Source organism: Anolis sagrei, chromosome 2 (assembly GCF_037176765.1).
Source record: "Anolis sagrei isolate rAnoSag1 chromosome 2, rAnoSag1.mat, whole genome shotgun sequence".
In the NCBI taxonomy this organism is placed as follows: domain Eukaryota; kingdom Metazoa; phylum Chordata; class Lepidosauria; order Squamata; family Dactyloidae; genus Anolis; species Anolis sagrei.
In genome coordinates this window covers 282,071,428-282,085,681 of record NC_090022.1, presented here as the reverse complement: position 1 = coordinate 282,085,681, position 14,254 = coordinate 282,071,428, and the positions used below count along the sequence as shown (strand labels likewise).

Genomic DNA, 14,254 nt, shown 5'->3' with positions numbered 1-14,254 from the left:
GAGGGAGGCTTGCTCCAGAGAGTCCATTCAAAGCATGGGAGTTCTGTGTGGGAAACTTGGCCCAATTCTATCTTTGGTGGGATTCAGAATACTTTTTCATTGTAGGTGATCTATAAATCCCAGCAATTACAACTCCCAAATGTCAAGGTTTATTTCCCCCCAACTCCACCAATGTTCACATTTGGGCCTATTTGGTCCAGAGATATCATTGTTTCTGTCCACAGTGCTCTCCAGATGTAGGTGAACTATAACTCCAAAATGCAAGGTAAATGCTCACCAAACCCTTCCAATATTTTCTGTTGGTTGTGGGAGTTCTGTGGGCCAAGTTTGGTTCAATTCCATCGTTGGTGGAGTTCAGAATGCTCTTTGATTGTAGGTGAACTATAAATCCCAGCAACTACAACTCCCAAATGACAAAATCAATCCCCCCTCCCAACCCCACCAGCATTAAATTTTGGGTGTATTGGGTGTTTCTGCCAAATTTGGTCTAGCGAATAAAAATACATCCTGTGTATCAGATACTTACATTACAATTCATAACTGTAGCAAGATTACAGTTATGAAGTAGCAACGAAAATAACTTTATGGTTGGGAGTCACCACAACATGAGGAACTCTATTCGGGGGTCGCGTCATTAAGAAGGTTGAGAAACACTGACCTAGAATTTCTTAGACAGAACGTTTTGATCAAATCCATAAAACTCAAACCCACAAACGTGGAGGGCAGAACTGTATACAGTTAAACAGTATCCAAAGAATGGAAAGCAATGTGTGTGTGTCTGTGAAGACAACAGCATATATCTGCACAGTAGTAACCAGTTTGCTTCCTTTACAGTACGCTCTCCTGGCAGTAATGGGCGCCTATGTACTACTGAAACGAGAATCGTAAAAGAAGATGGGATTGCCTTGCACAACTCAAGCGCAGAGACCTATGAAGAGATACTAATATATTTGAAACATCCCTGTGTCTGTATATAGCATTATGTGATGTGCAAACAACACTGTGTTGTCAACATGAATTTTCTCCATTCTAAAAAAAATAGTCCGTATGTGTAAACTTTCATTGGGACGAGCTTTCTAAGTGTTCTTACAACTGCAGCCTCTATGGATTATAGCACTGTCCATTGCTGTTTGGGTCACGTTATTGCTTTGGTTTTCTCCATGTCCAGACAATTGCGGTTAATCGAGAACAGTGGTGCAGAATTACTGGGAGGGACATGATTGGAAACAGTTACTGTATGCAGTTATCATATGTATGTGTTGGTCTGATAAAAGATTCCTAAACTTTCCCCATTAGTGGGTTGCAATTAGTTTTCCGGGCTGTATGGCCATGTTCCAGAAGCATTCTCTCCTGACGTTTCACCCACATCTATGGCAGGCATCCTTAGAGTTTGTGAGATATATTGGAAACTAAGCAAGAGAGGTTTATATATCTGTGGGATGCCCGGGTGGGAGAGAGAACTCTTGTTTGCTGGGAGGCAAGTGTGAATGTTGCAATTAATCACCTTGATTATAGAATCATAGAATCAAAGAGCTGGAAGAGACCTCATGGGCCATCCAGTCCAACCCCCTGCCAAGAAGCAGGAATATTGCATTCAAATCACCCCTGACAGATGGCCATCCAGCCTCTGTTTAAAAGCTTCCAAAGAAGGAGCCTCCACCATACTCCGGGCAGAGAGTTCCACTGCTGAACGGCTCTCACAGTCAGGAAGTTCTTCCTCATGTTCAGTCACAGTCAGGAAGTTCTTCCTCATGTTCAGTGGCATTGCAAAGCCTTGCAGGCTCAAGGTCTGGCTGAATCCTGCCTGGGGGAATCTTTTGTTAGCTGGCCCTGATTGTTTTATGTCTGGAATTCCCCTGTTTTCAGAGTGTTGTTCTTTATTTACTGTCTGAATTTTAGAGTTTTTTAAATACTGGTAGCTACATTTTGTTCATTTTAATGGTTTGCTTTTTCTGATTTCTAAAATTAGGACAGTAAATAAAGAATAACACACTGAAAACAGAGGCATTCCAGACATGAAACAATCAGGGCCAGCGAACACCTACCAACAAAGGATTCCCTCAGGTAGAAAGCAGCCAAACCTTGAAGCTGCAAGGCTTTGCAATTCTAATCAAGGTGATTAATTGCAACATTCACACTTGCCTCCAACAGACAATAGTTCTCTCTCCCACCCTGGACCTTCCACAGATATATAAGCCTTTCTTGCTTAGTTTCCAATATATCATTTCAGTGGCTTCTCAGTGTAGTCTGACATGGCAGAGTGGTCCAGCATTTCTGTGTTCTCAAATAATATGCTGTGTCCAACAGACCTCACAACCTCTGAGAATGCCTGCCATAGATGTGGGTGAAACATCAGGAGAGAATGCTTCTGGAACATGGCCATACAGCCTGGAAAATTCACAGCGACCCAGTGATTCCGGCCATGAAAGCCCTTAACAACACATTTTCCCCTATTAGCCCAAAATAGCTAATAGTGAAATAGACTAGCCAGATCATGCTCCAAATATTTCCTTCCTTCATTGATTCATGAATGAAAGTGAAAGGTTCCTAGTCACTATTTCTTAACGATCAGTTCAAGAAATCTCTGAGCTTTCCTCGAGCATTTCCTGCCCATTCTTCTGAATGAGTTCACCAGATATCCCAGTGTCTCATCCCTGTTCGCAGAACAACCTTTTAAAAGTAAACAGCAGGTTGTTAAACAAAGGTTTTTGCAAGAGTGCTGCTATTAAAACAAGCTCCCAAGGAAGGTCCACAGAAGTGTTCTGTGAAATGGCATCCCTGGGTTATATAATACTTGTTGCAGATGAAATATAATTTTGTAAAGCTGCTCACAGTCCTCCACTCAATTGTTAATTGTCTTGAGAGCACTCTTGCCATTTGAGGCCCGTTCTTGGCATTTCACAACCCTTTTGTGGCCTTAGAAAAGTCCCTTTAACCTTGTGGATAATTTTATTTTTCAGGACTATTTCTCGCGTTTTGCATAATCACGGATACAAACGTGTCAATTCCACATTCCATCTGCCTTTTGAATAAGAGGGAAAAAAGGAAACTATCAATTGCTAAATCTATCTGATAATGTTAAATGGGGTGGGTTCTTTTGTTATGAAATGCGATGCCCCAAAATATCTCTTCCTTTGTCTTATCATGCTATGCAATAATATCATGAAAAGATCGATGTATTGTTTATATGACTTGATTGATTTTATTACGGTCTTTTGCAGTACCATTTTCATGCTTGGCTGCTTAGAAATAATGTTGGCCTTCTATCTTTTGGTTTTTCTGTTATTTCTCATTCCTGTGAGGCACAGTTAGGTTCACTTACAGCAGAGCTTCCACATTCACTGAGGTTAAGACTTAGGAACACTGCAGAAAAATAGGAAAAGTGCCATTTTTTCACCCGAGAGGGGAAAAAAGGTCCTCCAGAACAACTCTGTGATCAAATTCCTCCAAGTGTGTAGTTGAAATGGTGGAGAACATGCTATAGGACTCAGAGTTCAACTTCTTGCTAGTTTCAGCTGTCTTTAGAAGACTGCAAACATATCATAGAATCATTGGGTTGGAAGAGACTTTGTGGGCCATCCAGTCCAACCCCCTGCCAAGAAGCAGGAAAATCATGTCATGTTATGTGGCTTTCCAGAAGCTGGACTTCAACTCCTGTGTTCCTCATCATAGAATCATAGAATCAGAGTTGGAAGAGACCTCATGGGCCATCCAGTCCAACCCCCTGCCAAGAAGCAGGGAAATCACATTCAAAGCACCCCAATAGATGGCCATCCAGCCTCTGGTTAAAAGCCTCCAAGGAAGGAGCTTCCACCACACTCCAGGGCAGAGAGTTCCACTGCTGAACAGCTCTCACAGTCAGGAAGTTCTTCCTAATGTTCAGATAGAATCTCCTTTCCTGTAGTTCGAAGACATTCTTCTGTGTCCTAGTCAGAAAACAAGCCTACTCCCTCCTCCCTACAACTTCCTCTCTCATATTTATACATGGCCATTATACCTCCTCTCAGCCTTCTGTTCTGCAGACTAAACATGCCCAGCTCTTTAAGCCGCTCCTCATAGGGCTTGTTCTCCAGACCCTTGATCATTTTAGTCACCCTCCTCTGGACACATTCCAGCTTGTCAACCTCTCCCTTCAATTACGGTGCCCAGAATTGGACACAGTATTCCAGGTGTGATCTGACCAAGGTAGAATAGAATAGAGGGGTAGCATGACTTCCCTGGATCTAGACTCCTATTGATGCAGACCATTAAGTAGGCCATAAAGCAGGTCATATGCTGAAAAGTATGTGAGAGATTGGAATCTATTAGTTTGGAACATTCAAAAAGTGTCACATTCTTTCTGGTAAACTTGGAAAGAAATGTGTTGCGTGTTGGTAAACTGAACAAAAACAAATTGACTAGAATTTCAATCATTTGGAACAAAAGGATACAGCTATTATCAGCATCTCGAAGATCATGTACCTGTCTGCTGTGCAGATGGTAAAGGTGAGACAGTGAGAAAAAGCAGGATGAACCCTGATTCAGTATCACAAACATGATCAAATAGATAAGGATCAAAAGATTGAAGAGCTAAGCATGCAACTATTCTGGCTGCCTGGGTGATTCTGTTTGCTCTTACATTTAAATTCTTTAGTGTCTCGAGTTCTTAATTGTATGTTTATGAAGCTTTTGGAAAGCCATGCTGGTTAAACTCCATATCCACTCCTAGAAGACAAAGCACATTGACCTTTCAAAAGTGGTTTTGTTCTTAGTGTAGTGGGTTAAACCATTGAGCTGCTAAACTTGCTGACCGAAAGGTTAATGGTTCAAATCCAAGGAGCAGGGTAAGGTCCCGCTGTTAGCCCCAGCTTCTGCCAACCTAGCAGTTTGAAAACATGCAAATGTGAGTATATCAATAGGTATCACTTAGGTGGGAAGGTAATGGCACTCAATGCAATCATGCCAGCCACGTGACCTTGGAGGCATCTACGGACAATGGCAGCACTTCGGCTTGGAAATGGAGATGAGTACCAATAAAGGGGAAACCTTTATATGTTCTTAAGAGTCATATTCTTTTCCAAACCTAGTCTCTTGCTTAATGTTTCAGAAAACCAAAATCAATGCAGTAAAATAATAAAAGCTGAAAAATAATACTACAAAATAAGAGAGGCTTGTTGAGAAATGCCCATTGATTTGATAACCCAGGAGCATGTATAAAGTGTGTTTTCTAAGTAACTAAGCAAGTACATGCAATCATACTATGTTCAGCAATAGAGAAAACCCCCAAATAATTTAAACATAGAATCACACTGGAAGGTGGATATTCTTTCTAGGAATCTCAAAGTCTTCCAGCATGGCTCTGTCTGTACATTTTCTGGTGAAAATTGACCGCAAGTTGCACTGGAGGATCTAGTGACTCCTAGAGAACATTTTCATCAAATCTGCAATATGGAGGACTGAATGTACATATCTGATAGTTTTTCCATGCCAGTCATTTCCAGAAAAGTTCATCCATGCCCAAATAAACAGCAAAAGGCACATCCCAATTATTATTGAGAGAACCGCTTGACAACCTGCTTCCAAATGAACTTTATTCAGAGTTATAGATCCAGTGCATCCAGTAGCATTTAACTAGCTATTCCAAAAGATTGAAGTATTGCTAAATTTTGCATTGCATGATTGAACCCATTTGGATGACCTTTCCAGCCCCAACCCTCCATTCATCTTTTGATATGTGGCTTTTAAATCCATAGCATAAGCAACCAATCATTTTAGGTTTTGTGGTCTACATTAACCATTCTTGCAATCCATTGTGTTCCTACAAATGTATGGAAGAGAAGTGCATTTCAAAGGCCATTTCCTAGATTTGTTTTCCTGTATCTCTAAATGATAAGCCTACATGTGGCCTGACTACGCTAAGAGAACCATCTTATCAATAAACAGTATCTTTTTGACTTTCTAGAAAATGTGACAAAACGAGTGCAAGCTGTTTGGCTATGGCTGGAAATACATGTATGGTTGCAACAAAAGATCTCCGGAGGAGCCATATGTAGATTTATATTTCCCAGGTTGTTTTAGGCAAAAGCATTCTGCCATCCCAAGAAACCATCTGCTTCACATTGCGTGCTTGCTCAGATGAATTAAAGCATAATCGTAGTTGCAGTCAGGGTAAGCCAAAAATGACACAAGAGATAAGGTAGGGTATATGCACCACAGCCCATACAATTCATCACCTCATATTTATTAGCAAGTAACCTTATTAAAATTTGTGCTGAGAAAAGGTTGTCATCACCTAGACTGCAATAACGTCTAGTGTTCCACAGCAATGCCTGCAGGCTCCCTAATCCTAGATTAGCAATACTATATTTCATTTTGGCATCTTTGTGATTGGCAATTGTTTTCATATGTGCTAATCGCATTTACATGTTCAGTATACACTATCACCATGCTCACCATCTGTTTCAAAGTTTATGTACAGGTCACAACAAAGATACTGGTGTAAGATCTCAATGATGAAGACAAGTCCTGCTGAAGAAGACCAAACAAGCCCATTTGGACTAGCATGTTCTTACAGTGGCCCATTAGATGGTTCTGGGAAGCCCATAAGCAAAGCTTGGAAGAAACATTCGATTTCCCACTGTTTTACAACCTACTGAAAATAAAGTGTTAGCCACAGGCAGATGTAGAGTAAGGACAGGCAAAGTATCCCTTCCCAAAAGTTGTTGGACTGCAAGTCCTAGCAGCCCCAGCCAGTGGTGAGATTGTTGGGAGTTGCAATCCAACATCAGGAGGGTTGTACTTTTCCCACTGACAGTTTTTCTACACCGGGGCATTTTCATTGAGGGCCACATCAGCCTTATGGTTGCCTTCAGAGTGCCATTGAATCCATGGATGGAAAATCTGTGGATACAGATGGTTATAATTTTTTTACATAGTGGTTGGTGCTCTTTAGTTTTTACTCACTTTGGGTCCCCAGATGTTATTGAATGACAACTCCCATCATTTTTTATTATCTGTCATGCGGCCTGGGGAAATTGGGAATTACAACCGAGCAGCACTTGTGGCTCTGAGGCTGGGGAGAAGTTAATGTCGGAGATCATATCCACCTTGTATCTAAACTCAAACTCCACTATCCTGACTAAATGGAACAAGCTTCAGCCTTCCAGATGTTACTGTATCACAACTCCCATCAGTTCTAGTCATGATATCTAATGATGAGAAACACAGGAGTTGAAGTCCAGCTTCTGGAGAGCCACATAACATGACATGGAAGGCGAGATTTGGACCACAGGGCTGGAGATTGACACATATGATCAACACAATTGTAGCAGTTGGTGGGATGGATTCAACATTCAGGATGGGTCCTTTAAAGTTCAGACTGAAACACTGAACAGATTCATCATTCCCACTAAAGCAGAAAATATCACTTGATTCCAATCCCAACATGAAATGTTGCCAAAATCTTCAAGTGACTGGATGAAGCTATCAAATGGCTTCTTCTACTCCTCTTGGCATTTAATCTATGGACTTTTCTCAGCACTTCATCTCAATAATCCTCCCAAGAGTCTGCTGTGTCTCTCTCCTATTCACCACAGTATCAACTTGCGATCCAACAGGCATCATTTTGTTTGAGACAGAATCATGGTGGAGAACAACTTGATCCCAAATGACATCTGTTTTATTAGCTTGCGTTGCCAGCATCATCAGTTCCTCTTTTCATTCAACTGAAGACCTCTTGCACTATTTATTTCTTTAGGTTTCATGCTTTTTTGTTGTTCCAAGTATATATGCATCACCACCACCAATCCACAAACCTAAGAGGCAACTCTTCAGGTTTGTCAGCTGAAGAAGGAACAAAATCAACCATTTCTGGAACATCTTCAGTCAACCAATCCATCAGTGCATCACTCACCCTTGACTTCTTTCATGCCTTGGTAAGTTGGCATGCAATGATCGAAAAGGAAAACAGGAGGATCTCTCAATGTTCACCCTTTTTTGGTGGGAGAGCTGAATTCAGGGTGGGGAATCTATAAACGTAACCCAGGTTTATAGCTCCATTTAGTACCCTAAAGTCAATTCAATTTGCAATGCCCAGATTACCTGTCCTAACGTATCTCCTGCTATGAACCATCACGAAGCTTAAGATCATCAGGAGAGGCCCTGCTCACAATCCCACCACCTTCGCAAATGCGGTTGGTGGGGATGAGAGACAGGGCCTTTTCAACAGTGGCCCCCACCTGTGGAACTCTCCCTAAGGACATCAGGTTGGCCACCTCCCTCTTGTCCTTTAGAAGACAACTGAAGACCTGGCTCTGGAACCTGGCATTTGACTAGAGGGGAACAGCAATATGAAAGGAAAACTTTTGAACATCCTGGCTTGGTCTTGGTGTATTGGCACACTAATTTATTTATTGTTGATGAATTTACTGTGGAGACTGGATAATGTTTTAAACGGATTTTTTAATTGTATTTATTGGTATATGTGGATTGCATCATTGGATGCTTATATAAGGCCACCCTGAGTCCCCTTGTGGGGAGAAGGACAGGATAGAAATATATGTAATAAATAAATAAATTTCTATATTTAAGCTAATTTTAATATATTTAATTAAGTTTTTATGCTCTTTGCAAAAGAGCATCTGTGGGAATGGGAGTGGGCTAATGCAAATCATATACATTGACCCTCTTCCTTTGAGAAAGTTGCTTTGTATGGAAAGTGACTGATTCAGTAATGAAGGAAATGGCTTCCCCGCAACAATATTGAAATGCCTGAAGAGAGCTTTTGGGGCATTGTAATGACTGGACACATATCTTTCTGTTTTAAAAATCATTTGTGAGATAAAGTAACAACACATAGCTGGTAGGGTATGTCCCTCTATTGAATTCCCCAGTTCTGGGCAGTTTGGCCTTCTAGTTATACAGCTTTAGGATGAAATGTGTCAAATCCAGAGTGGCATATCATAACACCAAACACAGAGAGATCGTATTGTTTTAACAGTTAAGTGTAGGTTTGAAAAATGCCTATAATATAGTGACCATTATAAACCCTTTCTTGAAAATCTATTTCATTTTTCAGATTGAACACAACAGAAAGAGAAAAAATAACATTTTTCAAATAGGCTGTTGCTCTTTAAAAGACTGTGTGCTCTTTACATGAACCTTTTTTTATCCGTTCCATATGCCCTTTTAGTTATATATTTTTTAAAGTGAAGGAAGGAGCGGTTAAGGCTAGTTCGAGGAGAGCATTCACAGACACGTTTGGTCCGTAATAACCTTTCCATTTGTGGCCGTAATTCTTACATTATGAAAAATCCATTAAAGTGACAACTATGTAGCTAAGAAGCACGAGGAAAAACCTCACCTGATCTCTCCAAATGTGATATAATGGAACCAGGTCTCATTAGGTTAAAATCCTAAGACTTTCTGCTTTGCAGGAGCAAGGATATCTGCCACCTCCCTGTGGTGTCTCTCTTTCCTCAGAGTTTAATGGCAATATACACTAGGATTGTTTTGTTTTTGTTTGTTGTGTGTGTGTGTGTCTGTGTATGTGTGTCAGGAGCGACTTAAGAAACTGTAAGTTGATTCTGTTGTGAGAGAATTGGCCATCTGCAAGGATGTTGCCCAGGGGACACCCGGATGTTTTACCATCCCTTGGGAAGGCTTCCCTTATGACCCTGCATGAGAAGCTAGAACTGACATATGGGAGCTCACCCTGCTCCCTGGATTCAAACCACTGATCCTTCTGTCAGCAGTCCTGCCGGCACAAGAGTTTAACCCATTGTGCCAGTGAGGGCTCCTTTGAAGTGGTCTTTCTCACCAAAAGATTGTTGGGAATTGGTACATTCCGAAGTATTTTGGTGCAGCTTTGTTTTGAATGGGAAATTAAAACATATCAACTTTACAAGGCATTTCAAGGCATGAGGCTAATTTCAAAGACTATTTAAAAAGACTATTTTATTCCTCTGCTCCCTACCTGAATTCAAAGAGACTGAAACATTGACACCTAGCTCCAGCAGACAAGAGTCCTTTGTCCCACCCTGGTCATTCCACAGATATATAAACCCTTTTTCCTAGTTCCACCTAGACTGCAATAACGTCTGAGGATGCTTGCCATAGATGCAGGTGAAACGTCAGGAGAGAATGCCTCTAGACCATGGCCATAAAGCCCGAAAAAACCTACAACAACCCAGACTGATGTATATATTGTTACCCTGTTTGAACCTTTGAACTAAAGTAAAGATACTGTTACTTGTTTCACAAGCCTGAGTGACATTTTATTATATTGCAGAATATACCTTGGTTTAAATACTGTAGTAAAGCTTCTGCTTATTCTGCTTATTCACATTTACCAACCCGCACACAGAGTAGGAAAATGCCATCTCTTATAGAAAACGGTCAAACCAATGTTTGCTTTGTGGGGGAGATATATAGATAGATAGATCGATAGATATAGATATATATTTTCCAAGCTGTAAAAAGTTGAATCTATGGGTGCAGAATCCATGGATATGGAGAGTTGACTTGTAATAAGATCACTACAAACCATGGCTTTGAACTAAGAAGCTATAGTTGGTTTATGGGAATGGGTTAAGCAGCACAACAAACCACATTTCAACAAAAGAAAAAGTTGGAAAGGTTTTAAGCAATAGTTCTCAATCTGTGTGTCCCCAAGTGTTTTGGCCTACAACTCCCAGAAATCCCAGCCAGTTTACTAGCTGTTAGGATTTCAGGGAATTGAAGGCCAACATATCTGGGGATCCACGGGTTGAGAACCACTGTTTTAAGGAGAAGGGTATCTTTGGCCTACAATTGGCTAGACACAACCTGGCAAACATGCAAACTCAGATATTGGCAATGTGTTTTGCAACCTCTGAACATTCAGATCTGACTTCTGGGAAACACAATTTCTTATTTTAATAAAATCTTCCCAATAAAGAAGGAATGGTTTTGGTAGGAATGGAAATAAGTAAAAATATACTAATTGGAATGTGAATACAACAATCAAGCCCTATTTAATGCTTTCCCAATAAACACATTTTGATTGGCCCTTGCCTAAAGCTAGTCAGCCAAATGTCTGAACACAGGCAGAACGATCAACTGAATTTGTACACAGATGTTTCTGTAAGCTATGTATAGGAAGGAAACCCCAATTCAAAGGAAAATGGATGAATCACTTAAAGTGGATTCATATTCTTGTTGCACTTGGAGCTCTTCTTTGTTTATATAGCCTTAGTAACTCAGAATAAATGAAAATGAAGATAAATGCAGAGTTATGATAGCACATCTATCTATATGAAATGATTTTGAAGGTTACAATGATAGCATAGGAAAGGAGTTCTAATGATTCATATTCTGATTCTAGCCTATTTCTTAAAGGTTTCCTGAAGAAAGCGTCTCCTGCTTCAGCTGGAAGACATTCATGAACAGAAAAAGCCAGCTTCCTTAGACAAGCAGATGTTCTCTTATGTGCATAGAATCTCCTTTTTTCCAGTTTTGTGGGAATTTACAAAATAGATTATACTTATTTATTTATCTATTTCTTTATTGGATTTATACCCCATTTCTCTCCCAAGATGGGGTTCCAAGTGTCTTACAATACACATATGCATACACACACAAACATATAATAAAATAAACTAGGAGCCCCCGGTGGAGCAGTGGGTTAAAGCGCTGAGCTGCTGAGCTTGTTGATCGAAAGGTTGCTGGTTCGATGAGCTTCCGCTGTCAGCCCTAGCTTCTGCCAAACTAGCAGTTCGAAAACATGCAAATGTGAGTAGATCAATAGGTACTGCTCCAGCGGGAAGGTAACGGCGCTCCATGCAGTCATGCCGGCCACATGAACTTGGAGGTGTCTACGGACAACGCCGGCTCTTCGGCTTAGAAATGGAGATTAGCACCACACCCCAGAGTCAGACATGACTGGACTTAATGTCAGGGGAAAACCTTTACCTTTTATCATCTTACAAAAGTCTGAAAAAGAACTAAACAACATATTAAAAACAATAAGAAACTAAAAAATATCTAAAATATAATTAACAGTAAAAAAAATTAAAACTAGAGCACCCATTTTACACACACACACATCAAGTAATGCTCAAAATCCTGCAAGGTAAACTCCAGCAATACATGGAGCGAGAGTTGCCAGATGTACAAGCTGGGTTTAGAAAAGGCAGAGGAATGAGAGACCAAATTGCCAGTATCTGCTGAACAATGGAGGAAGATCTGGCAACAAAGATCCATATGGTTAAAGCAATGGTATTCCCCGTTGTAACCTATGGATGTGAGAGCTGGACCATAAGGAAGGCTGAGCGAAGGAAGATAGACCCTTTCGAACGGTGGTGCTGGAAGAAAAGTGCCTTGGACCGTGAGAAGATCCAGCCAGCCTATACTTCAGGAAATAATGCCCAACTGCTCACTGGAGGGAAGGATATCAGAGACAAAGATGAAGTACTTTGGCCACATCAGGAGAAGACAGGAAAGCTTAGAGAAGACAATGATGCTAGGGGGAATGGAAGGAAAAAGGAAGAGAGGCAGACCAAGGGAAAGATGGATGGATGGTATCCTTGAAGTGACTGACTTGACTCTGAAGGAGCTGGGGGTGGTGGCAGCCGACAGGGAGCTCTGGCATGGGCTGGTCCAAGAGTTCACGAAGAGTCAGAAGTGACTGAATGAATAATCAGGCATTTGGGTAGCAGGCCAACAAGTAATTGCAATGATTCGTGAGAACTGATAAGGGACAGGCTATGGACTGGAACTATGGATGCTGAACTGGACTTGGATGTGATTATATTGCTGTTAGAAATGTTTTTAATTGGATATTTTATAACTTATTGTTTTAATTAATGTCAAATTTGTGTTATATTGTTTTGTTGTATGTATTGGCATCAAATTGCTGCCAGACGTAAGCTGCCCTGAGTCCCCCCTCGGGAGTTGAGAAGGACAGGGTACAAATGTTTGAAATAAAAATAAATAATACCTTCAGACTGGCCAGGAGAACCTCTATCTGTGGATGATTGAATCTATGGGTGCAAAATCCATGGATATGGCTAGCCAGCTGTATTGTTTTAACATTGTGTTTTTAACTGAACTGTTTAATTGTGTTTTTGAAAAACTTTTGTTCAAATATTTTTATCTGTCCTTGATTTTTAATTGCTTGTAAGTTACCTTGGGTCCTATACGAAGAGAAAAGTGTTGTATTAACCAACTAACTGAATAAATAAATATAATACATGCATCACTGGAAGAAAGAGAGAGACACACAACCCATCTGCATTCAAATGGATCTGATATGTACCCACATTACGGAACTTTGAGATCACAAGCTTTACACAGATTAGAAACCGATGTTGCAGATTTCATAAAGGAAGTAAGGTGCTTGCAAAGATACTATCAGAACAACACGGTGTGTCTCCAAGCAGGAGAAGGTAGGAGCCAGAGGAAGAGTGGGAGCACAGAAATGAAAGATCCGTTTGGAAATAACGGATGACACCAATCACCCACAGTCGGGGAAAAGTTGTGGGTGTTTGCAGAGGTGTTCCCCAGTATCTCTGAAAGACCGCAGGCATAATGTACTGTGCAGGACACAATAACCCGGGATGCGAGGGAGGCTCCATCAATCAAAAGCAAGAGCATCCCTGTATGAAACCCTTGCTGTTATCAGTGGCAGTAACTCCACAAACGCAGAGCCCCTTCCCCTTGTTTTGATAATAGGACAGCAACTCAAAGCCTTATCAAGCCTCACCATCCACAGACGTAAACAAAGACCCTCCCTTCATTTATGGATGGGGGAGTTTCCCCATATGGGGAGGGGGATGATGGAGGTTGCTTTAGACAAGGAAATCCAACCTTCTTTCCTCATCGATAGCCCAGCTCTGGAGGGGGGCTTGTTTAATGCATAGGAGAGATAGGAATGAATGGCCTGCCAAAAGAGGAGTGGGAATGAAGGACTGCATATTCATCAGAAAATATCAGGGGCTTGCAACTGCATGGGTGAGAACGAGGGAAAAGAAGAAATTATAGTGAAATCTGGCTCTGACTTGCAGCTTGTAGCAGTTTATAATAAATTATAAATTGCATTGATAGAGTCTTGGTCAAATCAGTCATGAACCTTAAACTTACCATGGAAAAAGCGAGTTTTTTTTCATGAATGGATCAATTGGACTACTTCTCAGTCAGACCAAAGGCCCATCTACTCAGCATTGCTTATCCTGCATGACAGGAACCCTTGGTGATGCAATAGGTTAAACCCTTGTGCCGGTAGGACTGAAGACCGACA

General features: G+C 40.9%; 1 protein-coding gene across 1 annotated transcript in view; it reads left to right on the top strand.

The window, feature by feature from the left end:
• The window catches only part of SEC11C (SEC11 homolog C, signal peptidase complex subunit), a 32,260-nt gene extending 28,994 nt beyond the window's left edge, over nt 1-3,266 (top strand). Inside the window, exon 7 of the mRNA XM_060761344.2 lies at nt 835-3,266. Within this exon, the coding sequence (XP_060617327.1) occupies nt 835-888 (54 nt within the window). The 3' untranslated portion in view covers nt 889-3,266. The remainder of the gene's footprint in view (nt 1-834) is intronic.
• The last annotated feature ends 10,988 nt before the right edge of the window (nt 3,267-14,254 follow it).